The sequence below is a fragment of the Hyaena hyaena genome, unplaced genomic scaffold, assembly GCF_003009895.1.
Source record: "Hyaena hyaena isolate Hyena2069 unplaced genomic scaffold, ASM300989v1 scaffold_60, whole genome shotgun sequence".
NCBI lineage: Eukaryota > Metazoa > Chordata > Mammalia > Carnivora > Hyaenidae > Hyaena > Hyaena hyaena.
This window is the reverse complement of record NW_024080692.1, coordinates 3246598-3267596: the sequence shown is the minus strand read 5'-3', so window position 1 is coordinate 3267596 and position 20999 is coordinate 3246598. Positions and strand designations below refer to the sequence as shown.

Sequence of the window (20999 nt, the reverse complement as noted above, 5' to 3'; positions counted from 1 at the left end):
GAGCCTGCTCCCTACAGGATCGCGACATCCGAACATTATGTTTCGCCAGTGTGTGGCCCTTTGGTAGTACACACCAGTGTTTCCTCATCCCTCTGCGAAAGCTTCAGTCCTTAACTGGTTGCTCAGAGTTAAAGGAGCTTCTTACTGATCGTTCCCAGTCATCCGAAAAGCCAGCCAGCTCTGCCAATGTGGCAAAGGGCTAGGAGATGCCATTACTGCGTGGCTCCCGGCCCTTTCTCTTGGGGCCGGAATGAAATGTGCATATTTCATTGGTAATTGACAGCCACAGAGCATACTTCTCATCCACAGTCTGTTCCCACCTCGTCTGCTGTTTGGCCGGGTCTACACTGGGAATATGAGGGCCACGTTCTAGGGTGTAGGCTTGTCCGGCCACCTCTGCTGGACAGACACCTGCAGTAGCAGAACCCGATCTCCGCTCAGCTTGTCGGGAGAGGTCATGGGTTCAGTCAAGTTGGGCGCCGACAGCCAGCACCGCTGTGTCTCAGTGTCCCATTCCCCTTGTGGGATCTCCCCTGTCTGGAGAGGACAGGTCGCTAGTGGCAGGGTCTACGTGCAGAGCGTGACTGGACAAGAGACACAGGCAGACACGTGCCCTGACTCAGAAGTGTCCAAGGCTTTCCACCTAACAGCCTTTAATCTGGCTTGCTGACAAAATCCGTGTAATTTTTTATTATCATTATTATTATTATTACCATCAGCAGCGGCAGCATCATGTTCCACTGGGCTGTTTCTACAGGTTTAGCTGACTTGTTTTTCTTCCCTGACTCTTGGCTGCTGAGAATAAGTAAATCCCTTTCTCACTGACTGTCACTCTCCTTTCCTTTGATCTTTTGTTTTCCCCAGACCCAGAATCACTTAGTCTCCCAAAGGGCTTGAATCTACCTGGAATTTTACGCATCCATTACAGCCATCACGTAAGCCTAATTGTTATTTGGCCCCAGGTGCATTGGCCAAAAGCACAGAACCCCCCGCCCCCCACCCATGAGACAGGAACCAGCCACCGCGTGCCCCTCAGATCCAGGGACTACCCACTCTTCCCGTAAAAAGCAGAAAAACCTCAGACAAACATATCTCAGACTCCTGCCAGCCCTAATCCATAGTGCAAAAGAAACAAGCAGGTAACTTTCAAGATGTAATCCTTGGTTGGTGGTTGTAGGAGAGAGAGCTAAATGCTTAGACCTTCAGAGCATATCATCAGGAAATTCTTTCTCCTATTTAATCAGACTTAACCTCGGCAATGACTTAAGCTTACATATTCTGGTTCTGTCCAGAGACACTCTTCTCTTCCCTACACATGATATTTCTAATAATCCTTTGTTTTTAAGACTTTATTTATTTTTGAGAGAGAAAGCATGGATGGGAGAAGGACAGAGAGAGGGAGAGAGAGAATCCCAACCAGGCTCCACACTGTCAGCACAGAGACTGATACGGGGCTCAAACCCACAAACCATGAGATCATGACCTGACCCAAAGTTGGATGCTTAACTGACTGAGCCACCCAGGTGCCCCTGTAATAATACATTTTTAATAAATTATATTTTACATATAAAAGTATAAAAGATTTCTTACGTAAGATAATTTTAATAAAACATGTAAGAAGAGGATATTGCTTTACTTCAGTAAGACTTCTATATTAAAATATTTTATTTAAAAACTTTTAAATGTTTTATTTTTGAGAGGGAGAAAGAGACACAGTGTGAGTGGGGTGGGGGGCGGGGGGAGAGGGAGACACAGAACCTGAAGCAGGCTCCAGGCTCTGAGCTGTCAGCGCAGGGCCCGACACAGGGCTTGAACCCACAAACCCTGAGATTGTGACCTGGGCTGAAGTCAGACGCTTAGCCCACTGAGTCACTCATGCACCCCTATTTAATTATTTTAGATTTATCAATATTTTACAAGGAAAATATTTGTATATAAAATGTCCTAGACTTCTACACATAAAGCATGAAATGAAATATTTTTTAAAAATTTTTTATGTTTATTTTATTATTGACACAGGGAAAAACAGAGCATGTGTGGAGGAGGGGCAGAGAGACAGGGAGACACAGAATCCGAAGCCGGCTCCAGGCTCTGAGCTGTCAGCACAGAGCCCTACGCGGGGCTCAAACCCACAAAACGGTGAGATAGTGACCTGAGCTGAAGTCGGAAGCTCAACCAGCCGAGCCACCCAGGTGCCCCGAAATGAAGTGTTTTATATTCTATACGGACAGATATTTAAAAATGTCTCTGGGGCACCTGGGCGGCTCAGTGGGTTAAGCATCGTACTTCCACTCAGGTCATGATCTCCCAGTTTGTGGGCCCAAGCCCTATGTTGGGTTCTGAGCTGGAGCCTGCTTCAGATTCTGTGTCTCCCTCCCTGTCTGCCCTTCCCCCACTCGTGCTCTGTCTCTCTCTCTCCCCCCAAATAAATAAACATTTAAAATATATCCAAAACAGAGGCCATTTTAAGTATATTAAAATAAGTCCATATTAATTGATTTAATTTGGCTTCATACTAACGCTAAGGAATTCGACGTAAATATTTAGAATACAGAGTCTATCTTAAACATAATATAGGTCTTGTTACTTTTGCATGAGTGACCGGTGCTGCAGGCCCTTCGGAGATTGTAGAGGGGGTATCGGGTCCGGTCTGCGTCCGGGGGGCCACGGCGCCCCCCGCCCCCTCCGGCCGCGCCCTCACCGCTGTCTCTGTCCCGCCCGCAGGCATCGGCAAGAACGTCATCTGCGACCGCACGGCCACGCCTCTCGACGCCTTCCGCATGATGTCGGCCGCCCACTACTACCCCAAGCTCATGAGCATCATGGGCAACGTGCTGCGCTTCCTGCCGGCCTTCGTGCGCATGAAGCAGCTCATCGAGGAGGGCTACGCGGGCGAGCTGCTGGTGTGCGAGGTGCAGGTGCACGGCGGCAGCCTGCTGGGCAAGAAGTATAACTGGAGCTGTGACGACCTGATGGGCGGCGGCGGCCTGCACTCGGTGGGCACCTACATCATCGACCTGCTCACCTTCCTCACCGGCCAGAAGGCCGTCAAGGTCCACGGGCTGCTCAAGACCTTCGTCAAGCAGACGGACCACATCAAGGGCATCCGCCAGATCACCAGCGACGACTTCTGCACCTTCCAGATGGTGCTGGAGGGCGGCGTGTGCTGCACCGTCACCCTCAACTTCAACGTGCCCGGCGAGTTCAAGCAGGACGTGACCGTGGTGGGCTCGGCCGGGCGCCTCCTGGCGGTGGGCACCGACCTGTACGGGCAGCGCAACGGCGCCCCCGAGCGGGAGCTGCTGCTGCAGGACGCCACGCCCGTCAGCAACTCCCTGCTGCCCGAGAAGGCCTTCAGCGACATCCCGTCGCCCTACCTGCGCGGCACCATCAAGATGATGCAGGCCGTGCGCCAGGCCTTCCAGCACCAGGACGACCGGCGCACGTGGGACGGGCGGCCGCTCACCATGGCCGCCACCTTCGACGACTGCCTGTACGCCCTGTGCGTGGTGGACACCATCAAGAGGTCCAGCCGGACGGGCGAGTGGCAGAACATTGCCGTCATGACCGAGGAGCCCGAGCTGAGCCCCGCCTACCTGATCAGCGAGGCCATGCGCCGGAGCAGGATGTCCCTGTACTGCTAGCTGGGACTGGGGACCCAGGGGGACTCAGGTGTGCAGCGTGGAGCCCAGAGAGGGGGAAGGCGTGGGGGGGGCGGGAAGGCGGAGGGGCAGGGTGAGTGGAGTGGCCCCAGGAAGGTTGAAGCCCAGACTGGGTGAGGGCCACCTAATAAGACTGTGGGCTGGCTGTGCCAACAGCCTGGGAGTGTTCAGAGGGCCTGACCTTCGGGAGGTCGCCCCAGCCGGTCGTTTGCCCGAGGAGCCGGTGGCTTAGCCTCTCGTTGCCCCCTCACCAGGAGAAGCAAAGAGGCGGATGCTTTCCTCCTCCCTCCCTCCCTCCCTCCCTACACACTGGCCTCCTTGGCAGCCAGATGCTCCTGTGACCCAATGGCGAGCTCAGTGGGGTGCCGGCTTCCCCCCCCCCCCCACCCGCCTGGCAGGAGAAGGCAGCCCTCACAGGTCCACAGAATCCTGTTAGTCTGGGGGGTGGGGTGGGGGTGGGGGTGCAGTGGGCTAATGAGAAGGTTCAGATTCCAGAAAGCCACTTAAAATGTCTGAAGGAAAAAGTACTTGGTAGCAAAGTGAATAGCGGGCTTGATCGATTGGTCTTCCTCCTAGGAAGCAGCAGGGGGTGTCTTCCTAATTGGTGCACTGCCCTTGGCCTGGCTGGAGGAGGGGTAAGGGAGAGCCAGGAATAGCCAGCAAGCCAAAAGGGGAGCACCCAGTCACAGGCTGCATGGAAACAGAGTAGGCGGAGAGTAAAATAGCCCTTTGGGTTTGTCATCAATTACAATCCTGTTTCGGGTGGGGTAGAACTAAGCGTAAAGGGATATGGGCTGGAGCGTCCTCTCCAGCGGGGTCAAGGGCACAGCCGGAACGGGTCAGACTACAAGTTCACGGGCCGCCCTCACGTGCTGCGTGGGCATCTCTCAGCAGACGGGAAAGTGAGCCGGCCCTTGGCGGGCTCTGGCCTCCAACACCCGGGCCTCCTACCAAGCCCGTAAAGGACTTCTAGGAGATTCGCCCAGCTTCGTGGATTTAAAAGGGAAGCCTTAGGTTCCAAGCAGATATAATCCTCTTCCCGTAAAAAAAAAAAAAAAAAAAAATTCAAGGGTGTTTTCCTTAGCTTTGACCTTTGCTTTCAAGATTCTGACACCTGTAAGGTTTTGAATGGGTATTAAAGCAAAAGGCAACAAGGAATATCATGTTCAGTGTTTCTACTCTGGGGCTTTAGAGCCCACGGAGGTGTATCTTCACGTAGGGTTGAGAAGGTGCACGTTGGAAAAAAAGAGCATATTTTCCCCTCCTGGTCCAGGTTTTGCTGGAGAGGGTAGACTTCAGGCTTGGAGCGGGCAGTTCCGAAGGGGGACTACTAGAGACACACGCGCACACACGCAGACACACACACACACACACGGGTTTGTCAGGGCTCACCACCACCAAATGTCACTGAAATGGCTCTTAAAAATTCAGACGTCCCTTGAAAGAAACACCGAGGCAAACATTTGGAAACTGGGAAATTCTCCTTTTCCGAACCTGGAATCCCCCATTAGACACTAGTCAGGGTTGGCTGTGGAGACAAGAACTTACAAATCCCCGTAGCTTTTGCTCACAGGTCACAGAACCCAGTAGTGGTCTTTGGCACACACCTGAGGTTTTGACGTCTTTTCAGATGACTGGCAGTAGAGGCAGAAGAGAATTTAAGGGGCCGAAAGCCAGCCCCCCGCCTCACCCCAGACTCTGAGGACACAGAATCTGAAAATGAACAGTACGGGCCATTGTATCTTCCATTCTCCTCCCAGGGTCACTGCATGTGATGCCCAGGCTGCCCGTGGGTGTGGGGTGAGCATATCCAAACACCGCAAGAATGTTGGGTCATTTTCCAGCACAATAAGGAAGGATTACCTTCCCCCAAAGAGTCACTCACTCATGGCTAGTGAGTCAGCTGGAACTCTCCATGGTCAATTATGGTCTCTGACATCATCACCTCGTGACCATCATGCTGGCGTTCAGAGCTACCAGTTCAAAACAAGAGATTTGGTAGAACGAACCTGCCCCAGTAATAGTGGGGACAGATGGCCATGCTGTGGACTGTTTCAGTTCAGAGTCTCCTAAACTGCCTTCTGGATAAATACCTTTTGTAGAAACTGAGTGGAAAGATTTTTTTTTTCCCCTATCTAGCCTGAAAGGCTGTGATTAAGGATGAAGGGAAAGAAAACTTAGATTAATTCTATGGGTCTCATTTTTCTAAGTCATTTATCAATCTAAGTAGGGATATCAAGGGGTTTCAATTCTATGTTTCTGTACTTAACCCAAAGACTTGGGAAGGTTTTTTTGTTTTGTTTTGTTTTGTTTTGTTTTGTTGTTTTTGTGTTTTGTTTTCTCCTTCCAAAGGCCTCTGAGTCCTGTGATAAATAGTCAGTGTCTAAAACACAAAATCTCATTTGAGACTAGGGGATATAGAGAGAATATATATTCTTTAAAAGAAGCATGAAAAATATTTTAGTAAGTGTACTCGAATCTTCTCTACTGAAATGCATGTAGTAGATGCGGCCACAAGAGGAGGAAACGACTGAGGTAGTTCATTGTTTCAAATACAAAAATTCCCAGAGAGGAGTTTCAGATAGTTCTTTAGTGCTCCTTTAGTTTTGCCCCAGAACTACCACCTGATTGGTAGTTCTACCAATCTTCTCCCAGTCTACTACCACCTCCCACGGCCTGATTGGGAGCCGCATGGGCAGCTGAGATCTTGAGCTTTCCACCTAGCTCGCTGGGGAAAAGTCCAACACCACATTGTGCGCCCAGGAGTCTGAGTTCCATCAGCCCGACTTTGGCCCAGGATGAAGCCCGGAGCAGCAATCCAGCCCTTTTCCGCTTTGGTTACTGTGTCTCGAAGACCTGGTGTCATGGAAGCACCACCTCAGGGTCTCCCATTTAGTCCCTGTTGCTTGAGTGGTTCCCATTTTTTGTGTGGATGCTTCCCTCTGGTCCTGGAGATGTTGGCTTACGCTCCTGGCTGAGGGCGGGCGGGGCAGCAGTGGTTCTCGCCTGATATTCACAAGGGTTGGGAATGCTCTGGGCTTACTTGGAAAGTTTGGATTCTCTTGGGTTTTCTTCTGGAGAGAAAGTCCATGGCCACTGGCAGCTTTTCTACGACCTCTCCTCCCAGTGGAAGAGACGTCGCTGGGTACCACACACACTCCTACTTGAGCCATCCAAGCGTTCTCTGTGCGCCAACATTTCTTGATCATCCACTCTGTGCAGGGCATTTTAGGTGAATTCTCTCACTTAATCCCCAACACAACCCAGTGGTCTTGGGTATTGCTATTCCCATTACACACAGGAGAAAATGGAGGCTCTGAAAGGAAGAGTAACTTGCCCACAGTCACACGACGATTAAGCAGAAGTGGGGTCACCTGAATCCAAAACTTATCTTCTCCAAACCATGCTGTCCCCCAGTGAGAAAGATCTGTACCCCTGAAGTTCTCACCAGGCAGGAAAGCACTCCTTGCTGAACACTGAGGGGGCTGTTCTCACGCCCCATAGAGCATCCGTGATTAATTCTGAGTGTCTATTCCCTCCCCCTGAGCAGGATGCCACATTTGATGTTCTGCCAGAAGGTTCCTTATAGGGCTGCAAATAGAAGTAGCCGGTTTTCCAGCACCTTCCAAAATGGAAATAGCACTCAGCTTCTTTCCTTTAAAATCAACCTTCCTAAGTTGATTTTGATTGTAGGTGATGCAGAAAACGGACAAGTTGGGGATTTTCAAGATTCCATTGGCCGACCATCCTAGGTGGCCTTGGATCTTGCCCTCGGTGGTCTAACAGAGGCAAATGCCTTCTCAGGGAGTGGGGCTTTTCCAGTTCAGTGGCTCGTGACTCCGGTTTTACCTGTGCATTCTGCATTCGTATCTGCACACACTCTCAACTCTCTTCATCTTGGCTCAGAGCCGCCGCTGTTGAATTTGACCTGGGTCATAAATTAGGGCTCCGGAGGGCTAGCCTTTTATTCTGGTGGGTGTGTTGGGGGGGATTGCAGCACACTGGGGGAATTACCCTGGGGGAGAAAGGCGCTCCTGTTGCCTCTGAAGGGATATTAGAGCCCGGTGTATTCACATCCTTTATGTTACCTCCCAGAGAGATTAAGTGATAGCTGCGGTCACTCTGCTTCTTAGGACCTGCTTTCTAAGTCCCTTGCTGCTGCACACGGCACCTTCAGGGCTCTCAGATGGGGACGGGGAGGCAGAGAGGTGAAATGACTCATCTGAGGTCCCCTGGCTAGTGGGGGAATGAGCTGCAATTACAATTCAGACCTGTGACCGACTGTTTTCCACGAGCTCCTGCGGTCGCATCCATTTCTTAGCAAGTCCATTCTCTCTTGAATGTACTCAGAAACTAGCTCTGTATTTCCATTGTGATCGTAAGGCAAACAGTCATCCGTAGTTTGTGTTCTGTGCGGCAAGGGTGGCGGACATGCACGTTGAGACCCACCTTTGGGGTTTCCTGAGGCCAGCTCTGCCTCGATTGCCCTCCACTCCCCTCCCAGATGCAGAATCAGACCCCCTGCTTCACCTGTTGCCTCCTATTTTGGGCCATCAGAGCCCTGAAGTTTTACAGGGCAGAGGCCATGACCTTGGGGAGCTCGTTGAGGAGAAACTCTCAGAGCCCCGCACTCCAGTCCTTTTCAGGACAGGGGTGTGGGGAGGTGGGCCATGAAAGGAAAGCTGTGTGTGTCTGCGGTGCAGCTTCAGTCCTGAGCAGCAGCCGGCGTGTTGCACCTGGCCTGGCCCCCCCAGCCCCCCACCCCCGGCAGAGAAGCAGGCCGATGGCAGTGCTCGGAGTCTCCTGGGCTGACCTTGACTGAGTCCGGCTCCCAGGACTTCCCACAAGAGGAGTGAAGTCCTCCCGTGTGGCCGTCAGAGGCGATGAGCTCGGTGGGCTGAGTCTGGAGGTGAGGCCAGCACCGTATCTGAGTGACCACATCCGTTAGCAGCAGAAGGTGGTGGCCTCTTGAGTTTTCTCTTCCCCATGTCAGTCCCTATTTCCTGGAGCCCTTGTGAGGGCCACGGAAGCATCTGGCCCTTGGCCAGGCTACTCAAGTGCTGCACTACTGAATACTCTTGAATCTGTCGTCCTCTGTTTTTGTTTAAACCAGCAGCGAGTAATCACAAGACCGTGTCGTATGCAATAGCTCTCCGCTTAGTGCAGCATCCAAAGCTTGCCTGGGCCAGTGTGGGCAGGCCCTGGGGAATAACCATAGTTATTCCGCTTCTCTCATTCCCCGTCCTGATCTCTGCTGTCATCTGCAGCCATCCCAAGGGCTAAGTCGTCGGATGAGCCCCCATGGCTTCCCCTTATAAATGCGATGACTTACTTGCAATTCTAGTCTAACCCCAGGTTGAGAAACAAAGCAAAAGCAAGCGACCCAACTGGCTACTTCGCTCCCCTCATTCTCCTTCAGGCATCCAAACATATTTAAATATATTTAGTATTCTGCCCTGTGCCTTGCCCAGGGGAGGGAGAAGTTTCTAGTGATTACGGTTTTCTGTTTGCTGCCTGGTGCTTTTACAGTACTACTATTTTTTTTTTTTAACCAAAATTACATTGGTTTGGTTGGTATTGTTGAGTATGTATTTATTGTGTTTTACAAACATGAGTATATATATGTATGTATATGTGTAAAACCAAACCAAGATATATAAAAAGTCAAGGCATGTATACTAGATATTTTAAAGAGTTATTTATCAAGGGGAAAAGACGTGTGTTATAAAGTAAACAGAGTCTATATTTTATATATAATGTAGATAGCAAAAAAATAGCTTATAAATTATAGAAGGTTTTGGTTTTCTTTTTTAATTATTATTAAAGCAAAAAAGAAAGAAAGAAAGAAAGAAAAAGAACAATGAATGCAACTGTCTATAGTGCTTTTAAGGCCAAACTTACTGTGGGAGGCGGACTTCCCGACGGGGTGGCGGGGGGGGGTCCCTTGGGCTATGGTCTGAGCTCCAGACCCAGGAGCTGATCAATTCCCCCGGTTACCGCTGCAAGGCTCAGGGGACCGTGGCTGCCATGTGCCACCTTACACATGGTCTCCCTGACCTGCATTGGTGGGAGAAGGAAGCGAAAGCAGCCAATAAAGATTGAAGAGAAGATACAATTCCAGCTGTTGTGCTGTTCTTAGACCCAGGTGCGCTGGCTCATGAGTTAGGTACCTGGCCAGTGTGTGGGATCTGAAGCAAGAACGTGGGTGGGAATGAATGATGGCTGTCTCTCTGGTGTGCGTGTGGGGCTGGGTTCTAACAGCCTTAGAACTGGAAGCACTTTAGAGCAGTCTGGTTCAAAACCTCATTTTGGAAATGTGGAGGTGGAGGGGAGATCATCTACCTGAGGCCACCTGGCTGTGGGGGGAGGGGAGGAGGGTGGGGGAGGATGCCCAGAGGGCGGTGTGTGTGTGTGTGTGTGTGTGTGTGTGTGTGTGTGTGAAAGCTTAGTCCAGACAACAAGATGACAATGTAGACTTTACAATGGGGGAGCAAGTTTTAGAATTCTCTGTTATTTCAATTCCTTAACCTAATATCACACACCAAGCTCTGAAAGACACTCTTCCGGGCTCAACAGGAGCATCTTTACAAGAGCATCTGCGTTTAAGTCGTTGTCAGCAGCGTGTGAGAGCGATCATCTTGGATGGAACTCAGCCTAATGAGATTCCCTGCGGATGAGCTGGCCTTTCCCTCCACCTCCTGCAGCCTTTCCAACTCTCTGCACATAGATAGCTCTTCTGGCCCATGCATTCCCATCACTTAAAAACAGTTAGGAGGAGCCCTGGGGTGGCTCAGTCGGTTAAGTGCCTTACTCTCGATTTCAGCTCAGATCATGATCTCACGGTTTGTGGGACTGAGCCCCGTGTCGGGGTCTGCACTGACCAACGCAGAGCCTGCTTGTGATTCTCTCTCTGCCTCTCTCACTGCCCCTTCCCCACTCACTCTCTCTCTCTCAAAATAAATAAACTTTAAAAAAATAGGAATTAGACATAATTGTACAAAGCTGCGATCTCATTATTCACTCCTTTGTGATGATGATGAATGCAGCGCATCCATTAAGACCGTAAAGCAAAGCCCCACACCTCCATGGATTATTACAGTGCGCATGTAATCCATCTATGGCACTGTGGTAAATCTAGGACCTGTTCTGAAGAAGGCAGTTACGGTGAGTGCTTTGCCAAAGCTAAAAGTGCCATCTGCCCAAGTATAAGGGATGGTATGCCAGTCTAGTCGCCTGGGCACCGGCATGGCCTGACGCCCATCCCTGATGGAAGACTGCACTCACCTTAGCATTCATGTACCTTTGCAACCCAGGAGCCATTTGTGCCTCCACAGATTAGGGATCTCCTTGTGATGTTGGTTTGTTTCCCTTCGAGCCCGTTTCCTCTTTTGCAAACCGGGGAGCCTACTGCCTTGAAATTGCAGGACACGATTAGCATGGCTTTCGTGGTCCTTCAATTGTTACTTAAAAAGAACAGATGGAATTGTGTTGCAAGTCATTCAGCTTGTGTACCAGTGAAAGGAAGAGAAATCTGCAGGTCTGCCTACCCCCACCCACCTCTCACCACCACACACGCACGCGCAGAACCGTCTTCCCATTTCTCTTCTCACCTGCTTCTTTTGTCTTGTGCACTTTTGGCACATGTTGGGACAAGTCCGGGTGGTTCAGTCTGAAAATTAAACTCACTGCAACACTTGTTATGAGAAAGAATGGCACTTATACAAAGTATGCCAAATTCCGTATGGAAATGAAAGAAGATAATTCCACCTCAGTCTAGATAGTGGGCTCCCATGTTACTAACCCACAGTCGCCTTACTCCTGCCTAAGCAGGAAGGGTCCCTCTGCCCCAATATCTCTGGACAGGTGCCCTCGGCAGTAACGGTGCCCCCTGCTGGAAGACTGTCCAAGACAAGAATGAAAACGACGCTCCTTCAGAGAGTTTGGGCCAAGTCACCACTAGATAGAGAGCGTTACAGCCTACTTAACCCAAAGCCTCTGCAAAAAGGTAGATACAAAATGTTTAAAATCCTTTGCCTTGTTCATTCAAGTTCAGGCTTCCTCTGCATCTTCATCTGCCAGCTAAACTCCCGAGGGAAGACTTGAACTAGGACAGCTTGATGATAGCATAGCTGGGGGCCAACCACAGGTCTACAAGCTGTGCTCCCCACATCTAAATCGGTTGTTGGATTTCCTCTGAAATGTCATCCTAATTCTGGGAACACCTGAGTCTCCTACTTTTACACAGGTCTGGTCGCCTTGTATCAACTGGAACCCTCTCTCTTTAGGGATGCATGAAAATGAAGGACTAAATAATTTTTAGGACCCCTTCTTGGGCAGTTCTACATTAATTCATCTCTTGGTCAATGATTGAGACATTGGTGGGACTCAATCCCAGAATCGCAGTCTGGATCGTATACGCATGTGCGCCCCATTGTCTCTGACCCATTCACCATTGGCCATCAGGAAGGAGGGGACCCTAAAGGGGTCTTGTGTGGCCGCAGCTGATACAGAGACCATGTCCACAGCCCCCAAGATTCTAAGCAGTCCTCAGTCTTGAGCTCACCCAAGTCACTAACACCCTTTTAGGGCGCACCGAGGGGTCTAAATCAGAAGTCGGAGGTCAGACAAGAGCTGTTTGAGGCTGCCTTTGGAGGGAAGAATCGCTCCAGACTACTCAAAATCCAGGACCAGGAAGCCGTGGCAGCCAGTGAGGCAACAGTGGTTGGAGTGGGGGTGGGCGAGCAAGACCAGAGCCCCCACGGTCCCTCTAAGCCTCCTGGGGCTGCTTGTCTGGGATGTGGGAGGTAACGGGGGGCCTGGAGAAGTCAGTCAGTCACTCCTCAGTATGCCAGGCTGAGTCTGGACTTGACTTTCAGGTTTCTGCCATGAAATGGTAGAGAAGGCTGGTCTGGAAAGAACAGCTGGGTGTCAATCTAGTGGTGACGTACTAACACCATACAGATCACCCATGAAGCCCGCGGGAGGGGAGGGATGGGGGGAGAAAAGAGGAGTTGCTGGGCGTAATGGGGGGGGGGGACGGCAGGGGAAATGGAGGGCAGCAGCAAAGTGGGAGTTCATGCCCAGGAAAAAGCAGATGGTGGGGAAAATAGCTGAAAGGTCAGAGTTATGCACTTAACATAGGGAAGGTTCTAGAGATAAGGAACTGGTACAGGAGGTATCTGAAGTACGGTTCCTCTATGGCCGGCAGGCCTGATCTGTGCTCTGACAACAGCTTGGATGAGGAGGAGGCGCACAGACAAAAAGGAACGAAGGAGGAATTCTTGCAGGAACCTTAAAAACGGCTGGCTGATTGGCTTCGAGAGCTGCTCAGAGCAAACCGTTGGCGTTGGCTGGAGTTTCCCGTACCAGCCTCTGCGGTACATGAGCACCAGACCCCATGGGGATCTTGGATCCCACCCTCCTTTTCTGTTCCACTTCCTGTTTGTCGCTCTCCCAAACCTGAAGTCTTTAAGGATTCAGCCTCTGCCATCTGCCCCTATTTCCCCCCTTGGGCCTCTGGGACTCACCCTCCACTGACGGATCCGCCATTTAGCCACCCCCACCCCTTTATTTTGCACACACAGGGCCTTTCACTCCTCAGCTTCCAAAGACCTTGCCCGCCGGGACGTCACTACCATCTGCTTTCTCCTCCTGCGCGGGAGCATTTTTGAAGAAAATCCCCAGCCCAGTGGCTCTTCGTGAGTCACGTCGAGTCCTGGCCTCTGCTGTCCTGGCCCCCTGGCTCAGTCCTCCCATCTGACCTGGGTCCCCTCCCTCATCATGTTGCCTGAGACATCCGGGTTCCTCCCTTGCCTGTTTACAATCACATCTTGCTTTCATTCTTCCGAACTGAGACCATGTGATGAGACTCTCCCCACCTGTTTTCCTGATCCCTGAATATATGTTGTATCTTGCGGCGCCTGGATGGCTCAGTTGGTTAAATGTCTGACATCGGCTCAGGCCATGATCTCATGGTTCATTGGTTAGAGCCCCACATCAGGCTCTATGCTGATAGCTCAGAGCCTGGAACCTGCTTCGGATTCTGTCTCCCTCTCTCTCTGCCCCTTCCCAACTAGTGCTCTGTCTCTCTCTTTCTCTCCCCCAAATAAATAAATATATAAATATATAAACATATATATATACAGTATATACACCATATATACATATATAATGTATATGCTGTATATATAGTATATATATACAATGTGTGTATATATGTGTATGTGTATATATATGTTGTGTGTATATATATATAGTATATAGTAGCTTGGTTTTGTGGGTTTGTCCAAATCTATCTATCTATCTATCTATCTATCTATCTATCTATCTATCATCTATCTATCTATCTATCTATCTATCATCTATCTATCATCTATCTATCTATCATCTATCATCTATCTATCTATCTATCTATCTATCTATCTATCTATCTATCTATCTATATCTATCTCTGTAGAGAGAGAGTTGTATTTGACTTCTTATCCTTGTCTGGGGAAACAAAGGCAGACATCTTTCCTTTCTAATGCTGGGTCTCATTCTTTCTCAGCCTGTGCTTGAATCTATCCCTGTCCATTGAACCCTCCCTCGTCTTTCAGGTAGGCCCGAGTATGGCATCAGGCAGCCTTTGAACTTGGATGGATGGGAAAAATGCATCTTGATTTCCACTAACACTAACTGAAATTTAGCATTTTCTTTAATTAATCATCAAGTTACAGTTTTATGAGCACTATCTGTGACCAATATTGCCAGAAGAAATCACAAGTATTTTTCAATCTTATTATTGGTTTTGCAGATATCTTGAACTCTCATTTATACTCATCACTTTCTTCAAATTATAGAAAGCATTAGACCACAACCAGTTCTCATTATTTAACACTTTAGGAAAAAGCCCATATATTGCCCTCAGAGATTATTTTTTTAACCTGGGGGAACTATTAATCAATATAATTTATTACTTTCTAATCATATGAGCATTATTTTACACGTTCGAAAATATTATTCTAGAGGGGGAGAAAACATTTTCCCAAGAAGGAATCCACTGGCTTTCCCAATCTGCTTAACGTGTATGTGGCACATTGGGGCGCCTGAGTGGTTCAGTCGGTTAAGCATCCGACTTCACCTCAGGTCATGATCTCACAGTTTGTGGGTTCGAGCCCCACATTGGGCTCTGTGCTGACAGATCCTGCTTCGGATTCTGTGTCTCCCTCTGTCTCTGCCCCTTTCCTGCTCATGCTCTCTCTCTCTCTCTGTCTCACTCTAAAAAATAAATAAACATTTAAATTTTTTTAAAAAAAGATGTGGCACAAAAGAGTTAAAAACCTTTGAATATGGCAGAAATAGCCTTAGCATGGTACTTACTCTCAACTCTCAAATTTTTCCATGCTTATTGAATATAATTTAAATTGTGACACAGTTTAAAATAGATACTCTTGGGGACCCTAGGTGGCTCAGTCAATTAAGCATCCAAATTTTGCTCAGTTCACGATCTCATGGTTTGTGGGTTTGAGCCCCGCGTCAGGCTCTGTGCTGACAGTTCAGAGCCTGGAGCCCGTTTCAGATTCTGTGTCTCCCTCCCTCTCTCTCTCTCTCTCTGCCTCTGCGCCTCCCCTGCTCATGCTCATGCTCATGCTCTGTCTCTGTCTCTCTCTCTCAAAAATAAATAAAACATCAAAACTTTTTAATAAAATACTCTGAAATCCAAGGACCCCTTCTGGGTGCCTGAAGCCTGGTCAACCCTTGTTTTAGGAAGGTCTTGCTCCAAAGCAGTGTTTCCCAAACAAAGCTGTGAATAGGAATCAAAAGGGCTTTCTTTTTTCTGTTTAATTATTTTATTTTTTTTAATTAATAATTTTGTTTGAGAGAGTGTGTGTGTGTAGGGGGGTGCACAAATGGGGTAAAGGGGCAGAGGGAGAAAGAATCTCAAGCGGGCTTCATGCTCAGCACGGAGCCCAATGTTAGGCTCCATCCCACAACCCTGGGATCCTGACCTGAGACCAAAATTAAGAGTCAGGTATTCAACCAACTGAGCCACCCAGGCGCGCCCTCCCCTCCCAACCAGGGCCTTCTTAATATAAGCAGATTTCTTGCACACTGCACCGCACCACCTAAAACCCATTGGGGGCAGAACCGATCTCTGGAAATTTAAAAAATGTGAACAACACAGGCATCTATTTACAAGCTGACCCTGTGAAAGAAGTATACAATGAAAGTTAAAATCCTTTCCATCCCAGACCCACATTTCCACTTTCTAGAGGTAACCCCCACCAACAATCTGTATCCTCTTCCTGAAGCTATCCAAGCACTTACACAAATGTTACATATGCCGTACACACCGTTCTGTGTTTGGCTCCTTCCCTTAATAATGTGTTTTTAACATCTTTCCACATCAGCATATAAGATCGACCATATTCTTTTTATTGCTTTATTGTTCTTAAAAAATTTTTTTAACATTTTTATTTATTTTTGAGAGAGAGAGAGAGAGAGCGAGAGAGAGCGTGTGCACGCGCATGAGCAAGTTGGGGAGGGTCAGAGAGAGAGGGAGACCCAGAATCCGAAGCAGGCTCCAGGCTCCGAGCTGTCAGCACAGAGCCCGACGGGGGCTCGAACCCACCAACTGTGAGATCATGACCTGAGCTGAAGTAGGACGCTTAACCCACTGAGCCACCCAGGCGCCCCGATCTCATTCTTTTTAATGGCTTTATAAAAAGAAATCTACATTAAAATTCTAAGTAAAAGATTTTAAAACTGGAGACAGAGGGTGGTGATGGTCGTGCCATCACGTGAATGTACTAAGTGCCACTGAACGTTACCCTTAAAGATGGTTACATTGGTCAATTTTATGTTTTGCGTATTTTACCGAAACTTAAAAAAATTTTTTAAGTTTCCCAGGTACCGGAACGTCCTTCGCTTCATCTCTAGCCCTGATCAGGTCAGCCAGCCCGACGTTCCCTGGACACCTACCCTCATAAGCCTCTTTGCTAACATTCAGAGCTCTTTTGGGCTGGAAAGCCTACAAGCAAAAGGGCGATTTGTATCTCTTTATGGAAAAAGATGATCTCGTTTCTAGGGGGCAGCTAAATGAGTGTTAGGCAGCATGAAAGGGTTCTCTCCAAAGCCTGTCAGAAGTCAGCAGAGAGCTGGCAAGCCTAGCACTTCTGAGGATAGAATCCTTTTCAGCTCTGGAATGCCTTTCATCCTTAGCGTTGAAAGCTTTGCGGAAATTAGGCCAGGGCTTGTGGAACAACTCAAGCCCAGGACACAAACAACCCCAAAAGTCTGTGCTAAAGCCTCCTTGTACTTCCTTTAACTGGCTTTTGGGGTCCTTGACCCAGCTAAAGGACTTAGAAAGAGCCTTTTCACAAGTGACATGTTCAGATAAGTCAAATCCCCTGAAATTCAACACCATGCCGTCTATCTGGAGGGTTGAAAGTACTTCCATTGATCTATACTCTGGGGCAGTTCAGAGCTCAGGGAACAAAAGCTGGTCCAGAGTACGGCATCGTGAAACCTTCAACCCCAGCCGGATAGCTTCCCTCGGAGCCTCAGTCCATCTGTGTCGCTCAGACAAATCAAGGGGAAGTATTGCTCTCGTCACAGACTGACTCAGGGCACCAACTCAGACACTCGCCAATGGGGCCTTAGTGACCTGGAAAAATTACCGTGGTAACTCAGTTCTTGTCTCTCCCTGTTGAGGAATCACTTAAAATCTCAAGCCTCAAAGTCTCAATATGTCCCACATGCGAGTAGCATTGCTCCATGGGTTTGCCCAGATCCCCCCAGTAGAGTCCGGCGGTGGGGGGGGGGGGGGGATGTTACTCTGTTGGCGATTAGAATTCTCTCCAGTGTTTGTGTTTCGTCACTCGCCAGAGTGTGACGTTATGCTGGGCCACTGCGTACATCAACATTTCAACCTTTTATGGAAGGGATCTTTGGTCGGTTGAGGCATGGCTCTGACAAGTGCATTGGAGACTCTTTCCAATTTTCTCCTTCCTACATTGTAATTAACAGCTGCCTCTCGGGGATTGGCTCATCCTATTACACTCCCCTCCCTGCTACACCCACACCGTCCATGCATCTGTGAACTTGATTCCACTGCCCCCTCTATCGGATTTTTACCAACGCACACATGATTCCTTCCATTGTGGGCTTGCCTGGCTCGGGCATGGCTCATCGGTGAGACACCGAATTCAGGGTGTCTGGTCGTGGAATTCAGAGAATTAGGAGGCTGCCACGGCCCTTGGGCTTTTGTTGCACTGCTGCCTTTCCTCTGGGAGCAGATTGTTCTCAGACCTCATTCTGTGACTGAAGTCCTGGCAATTACCCTATAAGGTGAAGTTGAGGAGTCCAGACAAGCCCCACGGGGCGGGCAGACAGGCTCCAGATCTCGGGCATCCTGCTTTTCATGCCCTGGGTTATTGGCTCGCCACAATGCCCCATAATAGAGCATTTATAGCCTTTTTAGCGCTGTTTGCTGAGGATGAACTAGTTCCAGTATGAGTCTCGAGAGACTGTACTTGAAGCTAAGAAAAGAAATAGGATGGGGGCACCTGGGTGGCGCAGGTAGTTAAGTGTCTGACTCTTGATTTTGGCTCAGGTCACGATCTCACAGTTGGTGAGTTTGAGTCCCACATCGGGCTCTAAGCTGGCAGTGCAGAGCCCACTTGGCTTCTCTCCCTCCCTCTCTCTCTCAAAATAAATAAATGGGGCGCCTGGGTGGCTCAGTCGGTTAAGCGTCTGACTTCAGCTCAGGTCATGATCTCATGGTTCGTGAGTTCGAGCCCCGCATGGGGCTCTGTGCTGACAGCTCGGAGCCTGGAGCCTGCTTCGGATTCTGTGTCTCCTTCTCTTTCTCTACTACTCTGTCTCTGTCTCTCAAAAATAAAGATTATAAACAAACAAACAAACAAACAGAAAAGAAATAAGAGCAACTTTCAGTTCTGACTTTTATATTCTGGGCTGCTAGTTGGCAACTTTTTTGTGCTCCAGGGCACCTGAGAAATAGTACGGATGACAATGGGAGTTACGTGCCCTGTAATCGTTTTTACTGGGATTCCTAATCAGAACTACCCTCCTGCCCACCGGTGCACCCCAAGTCCTCCCGAAGGGGGTGCAACAGACTCTGAGTCTCAGGATGGGCAAATGTAGTTTGGAGAGTTGCCTCTGGGTCCCCGGTTGTCAGAATGTTGTCCTGAGGTCATGGGATCAGCCTCACCTGGGGAGCTTCTTAGACAGACAGATCGTCAGTCCCACCCCAGATCTGCCAAATCAGAAACACTGGGGTCCGGGCCTGGCAAGCCCCCCAGGTGAGCGGGAGTGTGGGCTTGGCTCCAGGTAAGTCTTTGTCTTCCTTCTATCCCCCATTATGAGTCAGGGTTCTAGAACAGTAGCTCTCAGCCTCACTTGGGAGCTTTCACAAACTGGGAAGGCTCTGACTCTACCCCCAGAGGCTCTGATTTGCCCACCTGTGGGGGAGGATGGGGCTCAACCTCAGCTCTTGTGAGTAACCACCTGTTGGTTTCCGACTGCCTCTTCCCAGCACGGAACGCAGTGATCCCTTGGAATGCATCGTGATCGCTCATCAGCCAGAGAGACAACAGGATGTAAGGACCCTGCCAAACAGGGTGGCTCGGATTCTAACTCCCCACTGCTTACTGGCTGCAGGGCTTTGGGATTATTAATTCCTCCCATCTACAGCTCAGCTGCCTTCCTCCAAAACAGAAGTTGCATTAATAATTTCTTCCTTTCTTCAAGTCAAAGAGCCAGCCGATAGTCTCCTAAAGTCTTTTCTAGCAGAAAAAGAAATCTCAGATTCTAAGAGCTTTTAACAGCGGGGAACTGGTCTTCGGCTGAGAATTGCTGATATTGATTTTACTCTCTCTAGGATGGGCAAGAATATTGTGAGCGTGTCAATCTTATGTATTCCCAGTATGGACAAATATGGGTTGAGTCTAAAAGAAGTTGATGCTCAGGCAAACAGATGCAAAAAAGGAAGCCCCTAGAGTGGTTTGTATTCTTACTCTGCCCTAAGAGGTCCCACCGGGCACCCAGCAGTCTATCTGGAGAGCAGACGGCTTTCATATTCAACCTGTGTCCCCCATATTCATGGGCGTCTGAGTCCTGCTTCTAGACAGCTACCTGCCTTTCTTCCTAATGCCTCCCCCCTCCCCCCGCTTTTCTTTCCTGGCTCTGCAATCATCAGCTGTGATTCATCTTCGTGGAGCTTGTCTGCGTGAAAAGCAAATGGAGTGGGTCAGGATGGAGGAAGGGAAGGGTCAGGGGTTTCCTTAGCCAAGGAGCTTAGTATATTTTTTGGTATGCTCATGTTGGTCTTCCCAGAAAACAAAATAGCTTGATATTCCACCCGACTCCCACACCGTGCCTCCTAACACTTAAGTCATAAGCTTAGAAGGCAGAGGAAACATGGTAAATTATTTCAAGGTGATAGAGTGTATCAATGTCAATAGTCAAGTGTATACAATGTCAAGTGTATACTATGTCAGTAGTCAAGTCAACCCTCAATGTCTAAGAAGTCCTTCAGAAAGAAGAAAGAAAACTAACAACAGAAGGAAGCTAGGAACTTCACAGCTGTGGCCCTGGTCACCACGGGGACAGCGTAGATCTGGATGCCATGTTGCACACACCGGTGTCCAACCTTCAACGCAGATGCCCACCGCCCACCGTTTTCTGCAAAGAGAATGTGCCTTTCCCAGGGGAGAGGCTCAGGAGAGGGGTCTGCCGAAGCAGTGAGCTACCCCACAGCCCTTCCTTTCTCAGCTTGAATTTGGGAGACTCAAGTGCAGCTGGCTAAAAATGAGAGCCACGCTTTCTAGCTCGTGGTCTGGTCTGCACAGGTGCCTTTTATTCTCTTTCCCGGATTCTCCCCCTTGCCGCTGCTGGGGTCAGTCTTCTGGGCGCCAGGTCTTCAGTCTCATCGTGAGAAATTCTCAGGGACACAGGTAAGCGTTCAAGACGTGCAGTTTCCACACGCCAGTTCTTGCACTTCCTACTGCCTTTATGACTAATGGGATTTTTGTGGGCTGTACAATTTTTTGGTTGGGTCTTTGACTCATTTTTTTCTAATTGTGAGGCTGTTTTAACTTCTCCGCCTCCTCCTCCCCCTCTTCCCCCTCCTCCCCCTCCTCCCCTCTCATGCCCTCCTCTTCCTCCCCTCCCTTGCCCTCCCCCCTCCCTCCCCTCCCCCGCCCCTTCCTTCATCGCCCTCCCCCTTCCCCCCTCCTCCTCCCCTTTCACGCCCTCCTCCTCCCCCTTCCTCCTCCCCCGCTCCCTCGCCCTCCCCCTCCTCCCCTCCCGCTCCTCCCCTCCCGCTCCTCCCCTTCC

The 20999-nt window shown here is 49.4% G+C and overlaps 1 protein-coding gene across 2 annotated transcripts in view; it reads left to right on the top strand.

Moving 5' to 3' along the window:
• Positions 1-4909, top strand: part of GFOD1 (glucose-fructose oxidoreductase domain containing 1) — a 111770-nt gene extending 106861 nt beyond the window's left edge. For both annotated transcript variants that reach the window (XM_039231848.1, XM_039231849.1), the window contains exon 2: positions 2725-4909. In XM_039231848.1, coding sequence (XP_039087779.1) covers positions 2725-3644 — 920 coding nt within the window. In that variant the 3' untranslated portion in view covers positions 3645-4909. The remainder of the gene's footprint in view (positions 1-2724) is intronic.
• Positions 4910-20999: the final 16090 nt, after the last annotated feature.